The sequence below is a fragment of the Hemibagrus wyckioides genome, linkage group LG11 (assembly GCF_019097595.1).
Source record: "Hemibagrus wyckioides isolate EC202008001 linkage group LG11, SWU_Hwy_1.0, whole genome shotgun sequence".
In the NCBI taxonomy this organism is placed as follows: Eukaryota; Metazoa; Chordata; class Actinopteri; order Siluriformes; family Bagridae; genus Hemibagrus; species Hemibagrus wyckioides.
Genome location: NC_080720.1, coordinates 22,487,781 through 22,500,134, shown reverse-complemented (window position 1 = coordinate 22,500,134; position 12,354 = coordinate 22,487,781). Strand labels below are relative to the sequence as shown.

The following is a 12,354-nucleotide window of genomic DNA, read 5'->3' as shown; positions in this document are numbered from 1 at the left end:
ACTGACTCTCTAGTTCTCCAAGATATACCTGCATCAAAAGAGTGTGTGTGTCTAATCTGAACACATACAGTTGTATATAATAATATGTATCCTGCTTTTTCCAGGATAGTATTAAATCAGACATCAAGATAATACCATTTCGTATAGAGGAGACAACAAAGGTTTTAATGACTCTTAAAATGTAAAAATAATGACTTAAATAGAATAAGATAAAAGTTGCTCTTTTTATATAAAATAAATGATGCTGTTAAATATAACGTGACTTCTGGAATGGCAGGATGTCAAAATTCTAAAATTGAAGACAGCTCTTTTGTGATTTGTATATATTATTTATTGCATATTCAGTTCAATGAAACTCAAATCAGTCAATACCAGCTGCTTTTAGACAGTCAATGTGTTGGGGGTCTCACTGGAGAAACTAGGCTGAGTGTTGTATAAATTTTGCATGTAACCAGATATTAAAACGCTATAACATATATATATATATATATATATATATATATATATATATATATATATATATATATATATATATATATATATATATTAATTCAATTACTGACAACAAAGAGAGTGAAAAGTAAGAAGAATCTTAAATTAAAATAATCAGATAAATTTCTTTACAAGTTTCATAATATTTGGGACATCCCCAATTTTGCATTAATGACAGTGTGCAAAACCTTTAGATGTATTTTAGATCAGATCCATCGCATGAACACATGCTTCAAGTATAAGAGAGATGAGGCATGAGGGAAAATCTGACCATTTGTTCAGAAAAGTTAGCATGGACAGCATTCCTTTTCAAATAGGGAGCAAGAAATCTTGGATTTTAAATATTACGTGGGCAGGTTATGTAAATATTAAATTATTATTATAGCATAGTTTGCCTTGCACCTCTGTGTGTGGAGTTAACAGGTCACCCCCATATATCAGGGGCTTCCTCCCTCAATTTAAAGACATGCTGTAGGCTGATTGGCATCTCGAACTTGTCTGTTTGTGTGTGTGATTGTGCCCTGCAGTAGATTGGCACCCTGTCCAAACTGTCCCCTGCCTTTTGCCTTAAGTCCCCTGGAATAGACTCCAGGCTCCCTGCCACCCTGTGTTAGATAAGCAGTACAGAAAACTGGATGAATAGAATTTCAATGTTGAAAATGATTTGCTCGAGTGCATGAACAGTTTTCCCAGGCTGTCCCACCTATAGGACGATTGCTCAGTCAGTACATCCACATATAATTTTACGGCTCCTCAGCGAGCAGTCTTTAGTAATCTATAGCAGCAGTGATGTCTAATGGTGTGTGAATTTGTCTCCTGATATCATTCTTTGGAGTGATGATCCTTCCTTTATTCTGTCTTCTCTCCTGCTATCCTTTATTAGTCACAGTCCCAAACACCTAATGTACTGTTAAAGAACACTCAGCTTTCTAATCTATTGATCATAACTTCCTGGCAAGCATGTAGGGAAAAAAACCATGTTATAATTAAATCCATTTTTTTGCGGTCACGTCACATATCTCTGTCATATAATGTTCCAAAAGATCCTCAGTGAATAAAAAAAGGTAAGCTCATTTAGGAAGGAAGTCCTTTGGGCAAATCTCATTATAGTGTAATTATTCATTGACTTAACTCTTCTGACATGTAAGATCTAAACACTGATAGAATGTATGACCTGGGATTAATAATTGATTCTTTCATTTCCTTGTAAAAATTATTATTCAGCTGTGCACAGCTAAGTGTTAAGCGAAATTTCATATCCTCGAGAAAATCAATGAAACACCCTTTCACCGGGAATCCGCATTCCCTGCAGCTATTGATATACTGTAATGTGTTCGTCCGGCAGCGCGCTGTAGGAAGGATGTCAATGAGAATTCAATTGATTATTGATTCTGGTGCAATGACTTAATATAATTACAATGATGGCACATGAGCTTAGTGACCAGCTATTGAGCCATTTCAGTGAAACACAATAAGCAGCGATCCCTTAAAATCTGTTTGGTCCAGTAACTGATTATAGATCTCAATAGAAGATTTGAGATCTTTGATCTAGGCATACATTAAATCAGATGGGAGTCCTAGATCAATAGCATTATGGACCTTGTCTTGATTAGAAGGATTTATTTAGAACCCACCATTTGAACTTTTTTTTATTATTAGTTTTTATTCAGTTGCATTAACATATATTCTAGAAAAAGCACACATTCCTCAAAGCTTCCATCACACACATGAAGTAATTCCATTCTGAATTTAATCTCAAGCCATTCGTATCTATATCGTAGCACATGTCTGTGCTTTTCTCTCTGTTGTGTGCAGGTGGTGTACTGGGAAGACGACACCAAGCCAGAAACTGTAGGTAAAATGAGAATCAGCAACAACTCCACTGCGGTCAATGTTAGCGGTCTTCAGGGCAACACACTGTACTATTTAGCTGTGAGCGCCTTCAATACTGCGGGAAGCGGCCCTCAGTCTCTGCCTGTTAATGCTACCACTAAGAAACCACGTGAGTATCCTACTAGGGTTACTTAGGCTTTAGTTCCAGACGCCTTACGAGAACTGCTGTCTCTGCGAGCCTGCCTTAATAGTGACAGTAAGAGCGTAGTGATGAAATAGCAGAGACTAAAGCGATCACAATGCTAATGTGCTTCTGTGTTGCTCTATTCCTATCCATTTCTCCAGCTCCAGGGCAGCCACCACAAAACGTGGAGTGGACTCTGATAGGCTCACAGCTCACACTGCAGTGGGACCCAGTCATAGCTCTGGATACCGAGGCTGAGGTCACTGGATATGTGGTAGGTCTCAGGACAATGAGCAAATGTGACAAATATCAAAAATCATCAGTTTCATGTGATTGTAATGAGGAAAATTAACACTTGATGATTCAAGCATTTATTTTCAAATCCCTGAGTAAAATGAAACACAGAGCTTGTAGCTGAGCTGAGAAACGAACCCACAATACCAGTGTTCTGCAACACACATATACACATAGCTGAACTATTCTACCTTGTGTTTTATTTGTGTAAATCTTTTACTTCAGTTTCAATTCCCAACATCCTTGTCAGATTTCACAGTGTAACTGGTTTACATTAAAACTAAGCGAACTGAACATTCTCACTATACATCATTCAATGTAGGAATTAGAAACTTTAGTATAAGCAATGAAATCCCATTTTAAACACAGCTATTTTAAGGTCTAGTAATCTTCCTGATATTGAATTAGCAATTAGAAAAGCAACAAAGCCTTAAACTATAAATCCCCAGACCTGGGCAGTGATATTTATTGATTTTCAGAGTCACTATGTATCATGAGCAGCTCATCTGAATCTATATACATGTTTACTCTGTAGTCAGACTCAGGACCTCTAAGAGAAAACAAACAGGCCATAATTCAGGCTCCAATATACTGTACAGCCCCTGCAGATATGGCATTCTTACTTAACATAAGTCACATTTGACACTGCATTTGTGACATCTGCTAGCCTGAGGCTAATTTATTAAGTGACTGTTGAGAAGGAAATCATTCACAATGGTGACAGTCTTGTTTGTGATGTCTGTTAGCTAGACGTGGGCGGAATTTTCCCCTCAAATTAAGATGACACTTGTTTGTGTGTAAGGAAACTTGAAGATGGGAAAATTAAAGGGTGTCATCTTTTCAAATATAAGTTTGGAGCGTTACCTGAAAGTTTCTTTTGAGAGTATTTGCAAACATCTCTCATCCTCATCTTTCATCCTCTGTGTGTTTGTGTATATGGGTGTGTGTTTGTGTTTGTGTGTGTGTGTATGTGTGCATTTGCACAAGTATTTGTATGTATATGTGTGTATCCGGCTGTGTGTGTGTGCACAGATAGATAGATAGATAGATAGATAGATAGATAGATAGATAGATAGATAGATAGATAGATAGATCAGTGCAGATATTTGGTATAATATTTTACACTCTTCATTTAATTTCCAAGATTTTTTTTTTTTCTCAGCATTTGCAAGTAAAGTGTTGTGATGAAAGAAAATAACATTGGGTGTGACATTTTTGTATTTAGATTTAGGCCACGTTTCATGTCTGATACTGAAACCTGACACACAGGCAACCTCAGTCTGAACAGACCAATCAGAATTCATGTGACTCTGTAATAAACATCATCATTCATAGCAATTCTGTGAATTAACCTCAGAAATAAGATGCAGGGCAGCGACAGCACATCATTCCCATGTTTCTCTCTCTCAAGTAACTCCAAAGAAAAACCATCATTACCATTTTGGTCCTCACTAGCAAATTTACATTCAGCTGCAAATTAACTACAAATTAACACAGTAATATTAGCTGGCAAATGCTGCAACAGCAACACGCTCTATCATCAAGAGATTAGAATCCTGTCATAGATCAGAGTCCAAGGAAGTATAACTGTGACATCGCATGAACAGTTTCAAAATCCAGACGATGCCATCTGTGGCTGTGCTGTTAGGGGGAGAGAGACGGCGTGCTCTCTCTTGCTTATCAATCACAGCGACACTAGCCAATCATAAGCATCTGTGAGCTCATGCATAAGGAAGTGAGCAGAGAGTGATTTCCTCTGAGTGTGTTATGCTACTCCATGATGTAGCATGAGCAGCATTTTGAAGCAGTTCCTTTTGGGGTTTCTTTAGCTGTCACAATGCTGGCCATGCTTAACCCTTTTACCAGTATATCAGCGTTCCATTCTACTGCTAAAATGGAAATCAACTTATTAGACATTTTTGATCAGTATAAACAAATGAATTAGTTTATCGCCACAAGTCTGATATTAAATGATTCAGGACACTGTTGGCTTTCAGAGGCTTTACCTCTTTTAGCATAATATTACATAGAACTTTACTGGTTGAAGATAATGCCTTCACATTTTACTAATAAACAAGTACTTGGGGCATCTCAGAGAGCAGAAATTATAATAGAATAAACTATAAAATAAAAAAATTGTTTTGTTTCTATGAAAATATTGCTAGTAGGCTAGGTAAAAACAGAAATATTTATGAAATACTACAAAGTCTTAATATCCTGAGTGTCTGCTTTCATATAAGCCATTAATCACCACTGTGCCATGTCAAATAAATTCAATGCTGAACATGGACACCAGACACAAATTTGTTATTTGGCCTCTGGGAAAAAGTTAAAGTAGGGAGAAAATGAAAGAAAATGCCTCGTTTGTTAACCTTGATCAACCCTAATGGCTTTCATGTGACTAAGCCAACGAATTCTAGCAACGAGCTAGAATTAGCAATGAGTTGACATTTGAGCAGTAGATCAGAATTCAGCACTTAGCCTGGGATTAGAAGATGAGAGGCAACATTGTTTGGCACCAGCAAAATCCACTGTTTTCCTCTGGAGAGAGTGTTGGCTTTACTTAAAAGCAATGCTACCTCTAGATACCTCGCTACATCAATCAAATTCAACTTTAAGCCTGTTTACAGCTGACCTTTTAAAGCTCGATCACTGCCATAATATGCTGTGTGACACAGCACCAGCAGGTTTGCTCCAAGATGTCTATGATAAGTTGACAAGTGTCCTGCAATTTTAAGTTTTATTTATTCATTTGTTTTGTCTTGAACTAAGATACTTTTTTTTTATTTTTCCCCGCAAAACTGCATCTATTATAAACTATGTCTGATGGATGGGGCATGTTGATGCCACAGCATCTCTCCAGTCTCCAGGAGAGCAAAGCACAAAGCGGTTATGCCCTAGGCTTGCAGTGTAAACAAAGCTGTTGTGTTATACTTAAATCTTTATGATGTGTACATTATTACTGAAAAACACTGCAGGTATTCACTGCATTTCTTCTTGTAGTTCATAGATCACAGTTATATCGAAAAGCTCTTATCGCACTTTCAGCATATTATAGAACTTCACTAATTTGTTTCAATGTGTTCCATTTGTTTAAGCAAGTAGATTACATTCATATAATACACAGTAAATCACTGGTCTGTAGCAGAGCAGATTAACACATAAAAACAGCCATAATTCTTTGACTCTTCTCTTGCAGATCCTCTCTTATGGTTTGTCTGATCCCCTGCATTTTCCATAAATTATTTAGGCAGATCATCAGACCAGAGGTGAAGTACAGGGATAGAAACATTACCTCAAGAAGGGCAAAGCTTTTGCAGACTTGGCTTTTATTACAATCACCCACTATGGTCCAAAGACATAGTTTGTTTACTAACAGATCACAGAGGAAAACAGTGTCTGAGTATTTATTCCCTCCACTTCAAATGAAAAGCAGACATATCTCATCTTTTTATGCGTCCATGGCTCTGGTCCGAAGTAGTAACATGAAAGCAAATTTAACCAATTCAAATTGTCTTAATTATACATATAAATAATCATTATTGGCGTTAAAACGCACCTGTTGTCATAATCTAGTCCTGTTATTTGCTTACCTAGTTTATTATAGATAGTGAATTCTATTTAGGAGCGGATTGTGGCTGAATGCTTTGTATATTTTTTAGCAATTTGCAATTTGGATAGTTTCCAGGTTCCCTGTGACCACGTACTACAGAACCTAGATGAATTATATATAGCTAGACCAGTACATATTTTAAATATCTGTATGTACTGTATGATAGATAATATGCTAGGGATGATTGACAGTGTGTGATATTTTACTTTTCACACTTGAATGTGTGGTTTCCTCTATACATCAGTCATTCATCAATGTTCAGCCTGCTTTCCTTAATGTCACCTCAAGCTGCATAATTTCATAATAATTCTTTCCTCTTTACTCACATTAGTGAAATTTCAGTTCAGTGAGTGCTGTTTTTTTCCCCCACTACCTACAGATTATGTACAGACGCCACCGCAATAACGACTTGTACACAATCACCACCAACAAAACCACAGTGGAGCTGACACTTTCTCCCAATGATAACTACGTGGTTCAGATCAAGAGCCTGAGTGAGGGTGGCCTCGGAGAAGGAAGTGAACCCATCCATATTCACCAACTTAGTAAGTCCTGTTTTCGTTTTCCTCTACCTGACTCCCTCAATAGGCATCAGCTGGCGATTTAGTCATCCAAGGAGCAAAGAAATTATAAGCCAGTTTTCCTCTCCATCCATGGATAATAGACTTCTTTCCCTCTTTTTTTGTACCACACTGGAGTTTCCGACCTTTTTAGAAATTCACGTTCCAACTGCCATCCATCTCTGTCAGCCCTTTTATTGTTCATTGTTGACAGCCTAGCAAAGAGGCATGAGAAACAGCAGAGTGGTTTCTTCCACCTTTGATCAAATTAAGAATGTGGTTTCTTCCCCCCTTAAGCTGCTCCTTCACTGAGTCTTCTCATCACTAAGTACTTTGCTGTTGAAAGCTATTAATAATGTAAAACTACAGAGTATTCTCTTCTGTGGTGTATCCTCTGTTTTATGATTTGGCACAAACAATGTCCTTTAATTGCTGTGATTTATTGTGTTTTATCATCTAAACATATATATATATATATATATATATTTTAGGTATGGGAGCCCAAGGATCTGGAACAGGAAGACTAGACAGCCTCATGCTTTCTCGTCTCCTCATAACTACACTAGTGGCCCTTAACACCTCCTGAAGGTTTTTCTCTTGTGAGCAGCATCTCCACCTGACACCAATCTCTTTCACTCTCTCTTTCTGCCTTGCTCTTACTCTCTCTCTCTCTTTCTCTCTCTCTCTCTCTCTCTCTCACACACACACACACACACACACTCACACACACACTTCATGCTCTTAACCCGTCCCTTGTTATTGCCACCCATCTCTGTCTGGCTTAATAGGATTGCCCCATATATGTGTGTCACTGACACTGCAGGATATTGGAATGTCAAACAAATAATGAAAGGATTTGTCAAGATGGAAACATGTCAGAATAACATAGAAAAGTGATCACCGCTGCTAGAACGACGACATAATTGTTATGCATGATCATACAGGAGCTGACCAATTTGAGTTAGATGGCACAAAAATACTTTCCATTCTCTCTCTCTCTCTCTCTCTCTCTCTCTCTCTCTGTTCTGTTGCTTTTTTTATGTTAACCTCCTCCACATTTGGGTTCTTGAAAGCAATCAATGCCTTAAGGCCATTTACATACCAAAGTGAAGAACAAAACAGATCAGAGAGTGTTGTTTCAGCCTCTAATCGAATACACATAGTTTTCAGGCATTAGGGTCATCTGTGGTTAGATTCTGCTATGAATAATTCGATTGTTCTCTCTTTAATGTCATTACTTCCCTCTGTGAGACTTTTTATTTCTTTTGAAAATGTAAATGTAACTGGCTACATTCTGAGATTTTGTTCAAAGCAGAAATGACTTTTTCTTCTTTAATTTATTTTTTTTCCATATCAATACACTGGCACAAATGTGGTCACAGTCTTTGTGTAAAACCTTTCAGCAGGCTGTTCTGTGTTAATCTGCAGCCAGAACCACAGTGGTAACTGAGTGATGCTATCAAACGAGAAAACAGACGACAGAAGTCACCTTAAACCTTAGATGTGTTTTGCATTCTCTTTCTACTTGCGTTACTGCTTGTATGAAGGAGCCACTGTTCTTTGGAAACGGAAACCTAGGTTAGAAAGCAGCCCTATTATCATTTAAAGATCCTTCTTTTTTATCCAACATCCTCCACATTCCCATTACTCCATTGTGGAATGTTATTAGCTCTCTAAGAGATCTGTCGGTTCCCGAGCAAGAGAAACTGCTCCTCTGGCCCTTTGATGGGATATAGCATTTTGTTCTTTTCCTCACGCTTGTTAAATAATGGATGGCTCATGCATTAGGCATTCTGCAGAGTTAAGGCCAGAATATGCGATATACTCGTTAAGTGGCAATGTAGGCTTCACAAGCAATTTCCTCTCCAGCTTTCTATGTGCTACCAGTCCTGCTATATCCACTATCAACCAACCTGGGAGTCAGAAAGTGGGTTAATGAAATTGGCAACCTATTGTTTCAGTTCTGTACGAGAGCATCGGATAAACCCAGTGCCTTGATGAATGGCAACCTATTAAGTCTCCTGCAGGAAGGGACAGTTCTTCATTAGTTATATATTTGGTAAATAAGCTTTAAGCAAAAGATTAGGTTTGTGACAAGACTTGGTGTGAATCAGATTTGATGTTAAACATTTTATAGCTCGGAAGGCATTTTTGATGGATGTCACCAAGGTAAAAGCCAAATTGCAAAGAAAGCCTACGTGGAGATTTGACTCATATTCTGAGGTCATCTGAGGGTGAAAGCACACGTCCACGCCCAAAAGATTATTCCAGTTCCATAATCATGGTACTTTGTGGCTAATGCGGTTATATAGAGATGAATGGTGTGCCAGAATAGGAAATGATTAGTGCAGAAATCTGTGCGTATAATGGGTGTTTTTTTTTCTTCCCCATCAGTCCTAATGATAGTTCTTGAGATGTAATGATAGTCCTAAGGATGCTGTTACTAAAACAGTGTTAATGTTGAGTCGTTCATTAATAATGTCATAATATAGGTCAGCACAGTGGTGTAGCAGATACACTGCAAAAAAAAGAAGAAGAAATCTTAGCAAGTGCCAATATATTGAATATGTTCAAATGTATCTAATAGTTCTTAATATAAGATTAATCGAAATCAAATTCTAAATGCATTAGCATGTTTTACATGCTGTTTCTCATTTCAAGCGTTACATTTCCTTATTCTATTCTAGCAGATCACTATGTTGTTTTTTTTTTAAATATTTAAAATTAGAAAAAAAATATTTATTTGCCAATAGTACAAGCTGATGTCAAGATGTCAAAAAATGATTTTATTAATCTTTTATTCGGTTTTTATCATTTTACATTAGGAAATGTTAGACACATTTGACTATATTCAAGATATTTTCACTTGTTAAGATTTCACTTGCTAAGACAGGTTGGTGTCCCAGTCCAGAGTGCACCTAGTGTTCCTGCGAGAAGTTGCTGTAAACGCACAAACAAATGAGCTAGCAGGCACACAAACTAACAAAAACATGTCAAGTTAGCCAAGTTAGCAAGTGGGAGGAGTTTGAGGAGATGTATGCTGTGAGCTTTTGTTGGTGTACAAAAATGCCCAAACTGCCCAAACCTTTCTTGTGACCAAGATCAGTTGTTTTTCAGCACAGACATCATGATCCTGTGTGTTTATCCCCTTTAAACTTAAAGATAATACATAGAAGTAACTGAATAAAATGGAATAATATCCTGGTTAACCATAGGCCCATAGGCAATATTAAATTTACTCTATTTCTATCTATCGGTTCCTATTCTAATACGAGAATTTCATCATCGCCATCATCATATTCAGGACAAGCTTCAGCTTTATCATACATCCTAACTTTATTATAGCATAGCACACTATCTGTGTAACATTTATTCTTTGAAATATCTCACTAGTTTCGAGAAATGGAATATAGAGGTAGTGACAATCACTGATGTCCATGATAAAAAAAGACCATCGTGCTGAATAATCAGTAAGTGTCTAGACGGCAGCTGATGAGCTGGAAAACACTCCCATCAGTCGTATTCATTTGGTTTGAGAGGCATATCATGTCGGCTCTTTTTCCTGGTGACCTTTTGATTAGAAAGGTGAGGGATCAGCTGACCAGCTGTAAGAACCGTGCCTTGGCCAGACGGTTTTGTGCCTGCTTCATCGCACCGGCGTATGCTCTTTCTCAAAGTCCTGAGTAAGCACAACAAAGTGAACCAAGGTGACGAGGAACCTTGGCACTACTCGGCAAGAGCAGGCGTGGCACGTGGCCGTAGTGGTCCGTTCGAAAAACAAATCCAATCTGGAGAGCCTATCTGCTCCCTTTCATGAAGGTCCAGGCCTCGGTGATTAGGCTACACCGGGCCACTCAATGAGATATTGATTTTTCTGCTCTGCTACTGAGGCTGTCACAATGCAGACTATTTGATTGACTGATGCCAGCTTTCCTGCCTCCTCTCTCGCACTGAGGTTTTGCAGTGTCCTTGCATATCCTCCCAAGGCTTAGATAAAGTAACCCGGAAACTGAAACAAAAGGAGGCCCTTGAAAATAGTTTTGTTTCTTGATTTCTTATTTTATTTATTTATCTTTCTTTCACGTCTTTATTTCCAATAGGAAATCATTTTACCGTGATTTTATGAATAATACTCTTGTATCCTTGTTTTTTTTTACTAATATGTGCTGATGAATCGAAAACCTTTTTTTTTTTTCTTTTTTTTTTCTTGGTGTAGTTACTATCTAGGATTTTGTGTAAATGAACATACTTTTAATACAGTATCTGCGTCTAGACATATCAATTCACAAAGAATCGTTGCTGTGATTTTTTTTTTTAGACTCATTTTAGGATTGTGCAGTCTGTTTCTAAAATAGTGTACATTTATATGGAATAATTTTATGGCCCTGAGTAAATCTACAAATTTGTCTGTTCTATTTAAAAAGTAGAAACCTTTTCAGTATCAGTATTCTTTAAAACACTAATACAGTACATTTATGAATAATCTTGACCAGTATTTTTTTTCTCCCCACAATGTAAATAGTAACAGTATATTTTTAAATTTGGTCAGTAAAGATAATCTAGTAATAATTTTTTTTTTTACACAACAGTTGGCCATGAAATTTAATACTGATGTATTGATTCATAATCTCTGTGAGATGACTTGCCTATAATATTAATATTTTCACATTGAAAAGTAACTGTTTTTGCCTTGTATACCTAAACTGTGCATGTGGGAAAATTGTTTGGTGCATATGTATTGAATTTTATAAACCTGTAACTTAATAAAAATATTCAAAGACAAATGTCTATGAGTCATGTGTTATTATGCCTTGAGGGAAACAAAAAGAATGTGCCAAGTTGTGTGGCATGATTCATATACAGAGTGAGTGAAAAGTGCTGCTAGGCCACAATCTGACCCTTTCAGGGCAAGTGTGAATCTATAGCCTGTGTATCAAGAGAAGGCATACAGTACAGAAATAGCTAATTGCTTAATAGTTCTAATCTAATATGGAGCTTTTGGAGTCCAATAAAGCTTTCAGAAGCTGAACACAAAGGCTTTGCACATGAATGAACCGGACGACTTTTTTTATTTCATGGGATCTAAGAAGATTACAGATTGCCATGACTGCATGTAGAACAAAGTATTTATTTTTCCAACAAAGTCAAAGAGAATTAAGCCACTTTTAATACTTCTTATCAAGAGATATTAGGGTGATAATAGGCATGGTGATAATTTAATTACCAGGGTACACTTAGTCTGGGGAAAAAACTAATAATAAGCTAATAACTTTTTTTTTTTTTGGTTTTCTCCTAGTCAATTATTTATTTCAATATGCCCCTGTGTAATGTTTTGTTTGTTTGTTTGTTTTAACAGTCATTTAAATATGCAGTTCTGA

General features: G+C 37.0%; 1 protein-coding gene across 1 annotated transcript in view; it reads left to right on the top strand.

Moving 5' to 3' along the window:
* The window catches only part of cntn3b (contactin 3b), a 94,747-nt gene extending 82,987 nt beyond the window's left edge, over window positions 1-11,760 (top strand). The window contains exons 20-23 of the mRNA XM_058403800.1: window positions 2,308-2,494; window positions 2,671-2,783; window positions 6,796-6,961; window positions 7,468-11,760. Coding sequence (XP_058259783.1) covers window positions 2,308-2,494; window positions 2,671-2,783; window positions 6,796-6,961; window positions 7,468-7,562 — 561 coding nt within the window. The 3' untranslated portion in view covers window positions 7,563-11,760. The remainder of the gene's footprint in view (window positions 1-2,307; window positions 2,495-2,670; window positions 2,784-6,795; window positions 6,962-7,467) is intronic.
* The last annotated feature ends 594 nt before the right edge of the window (window positions 11,761-12,354 follow it).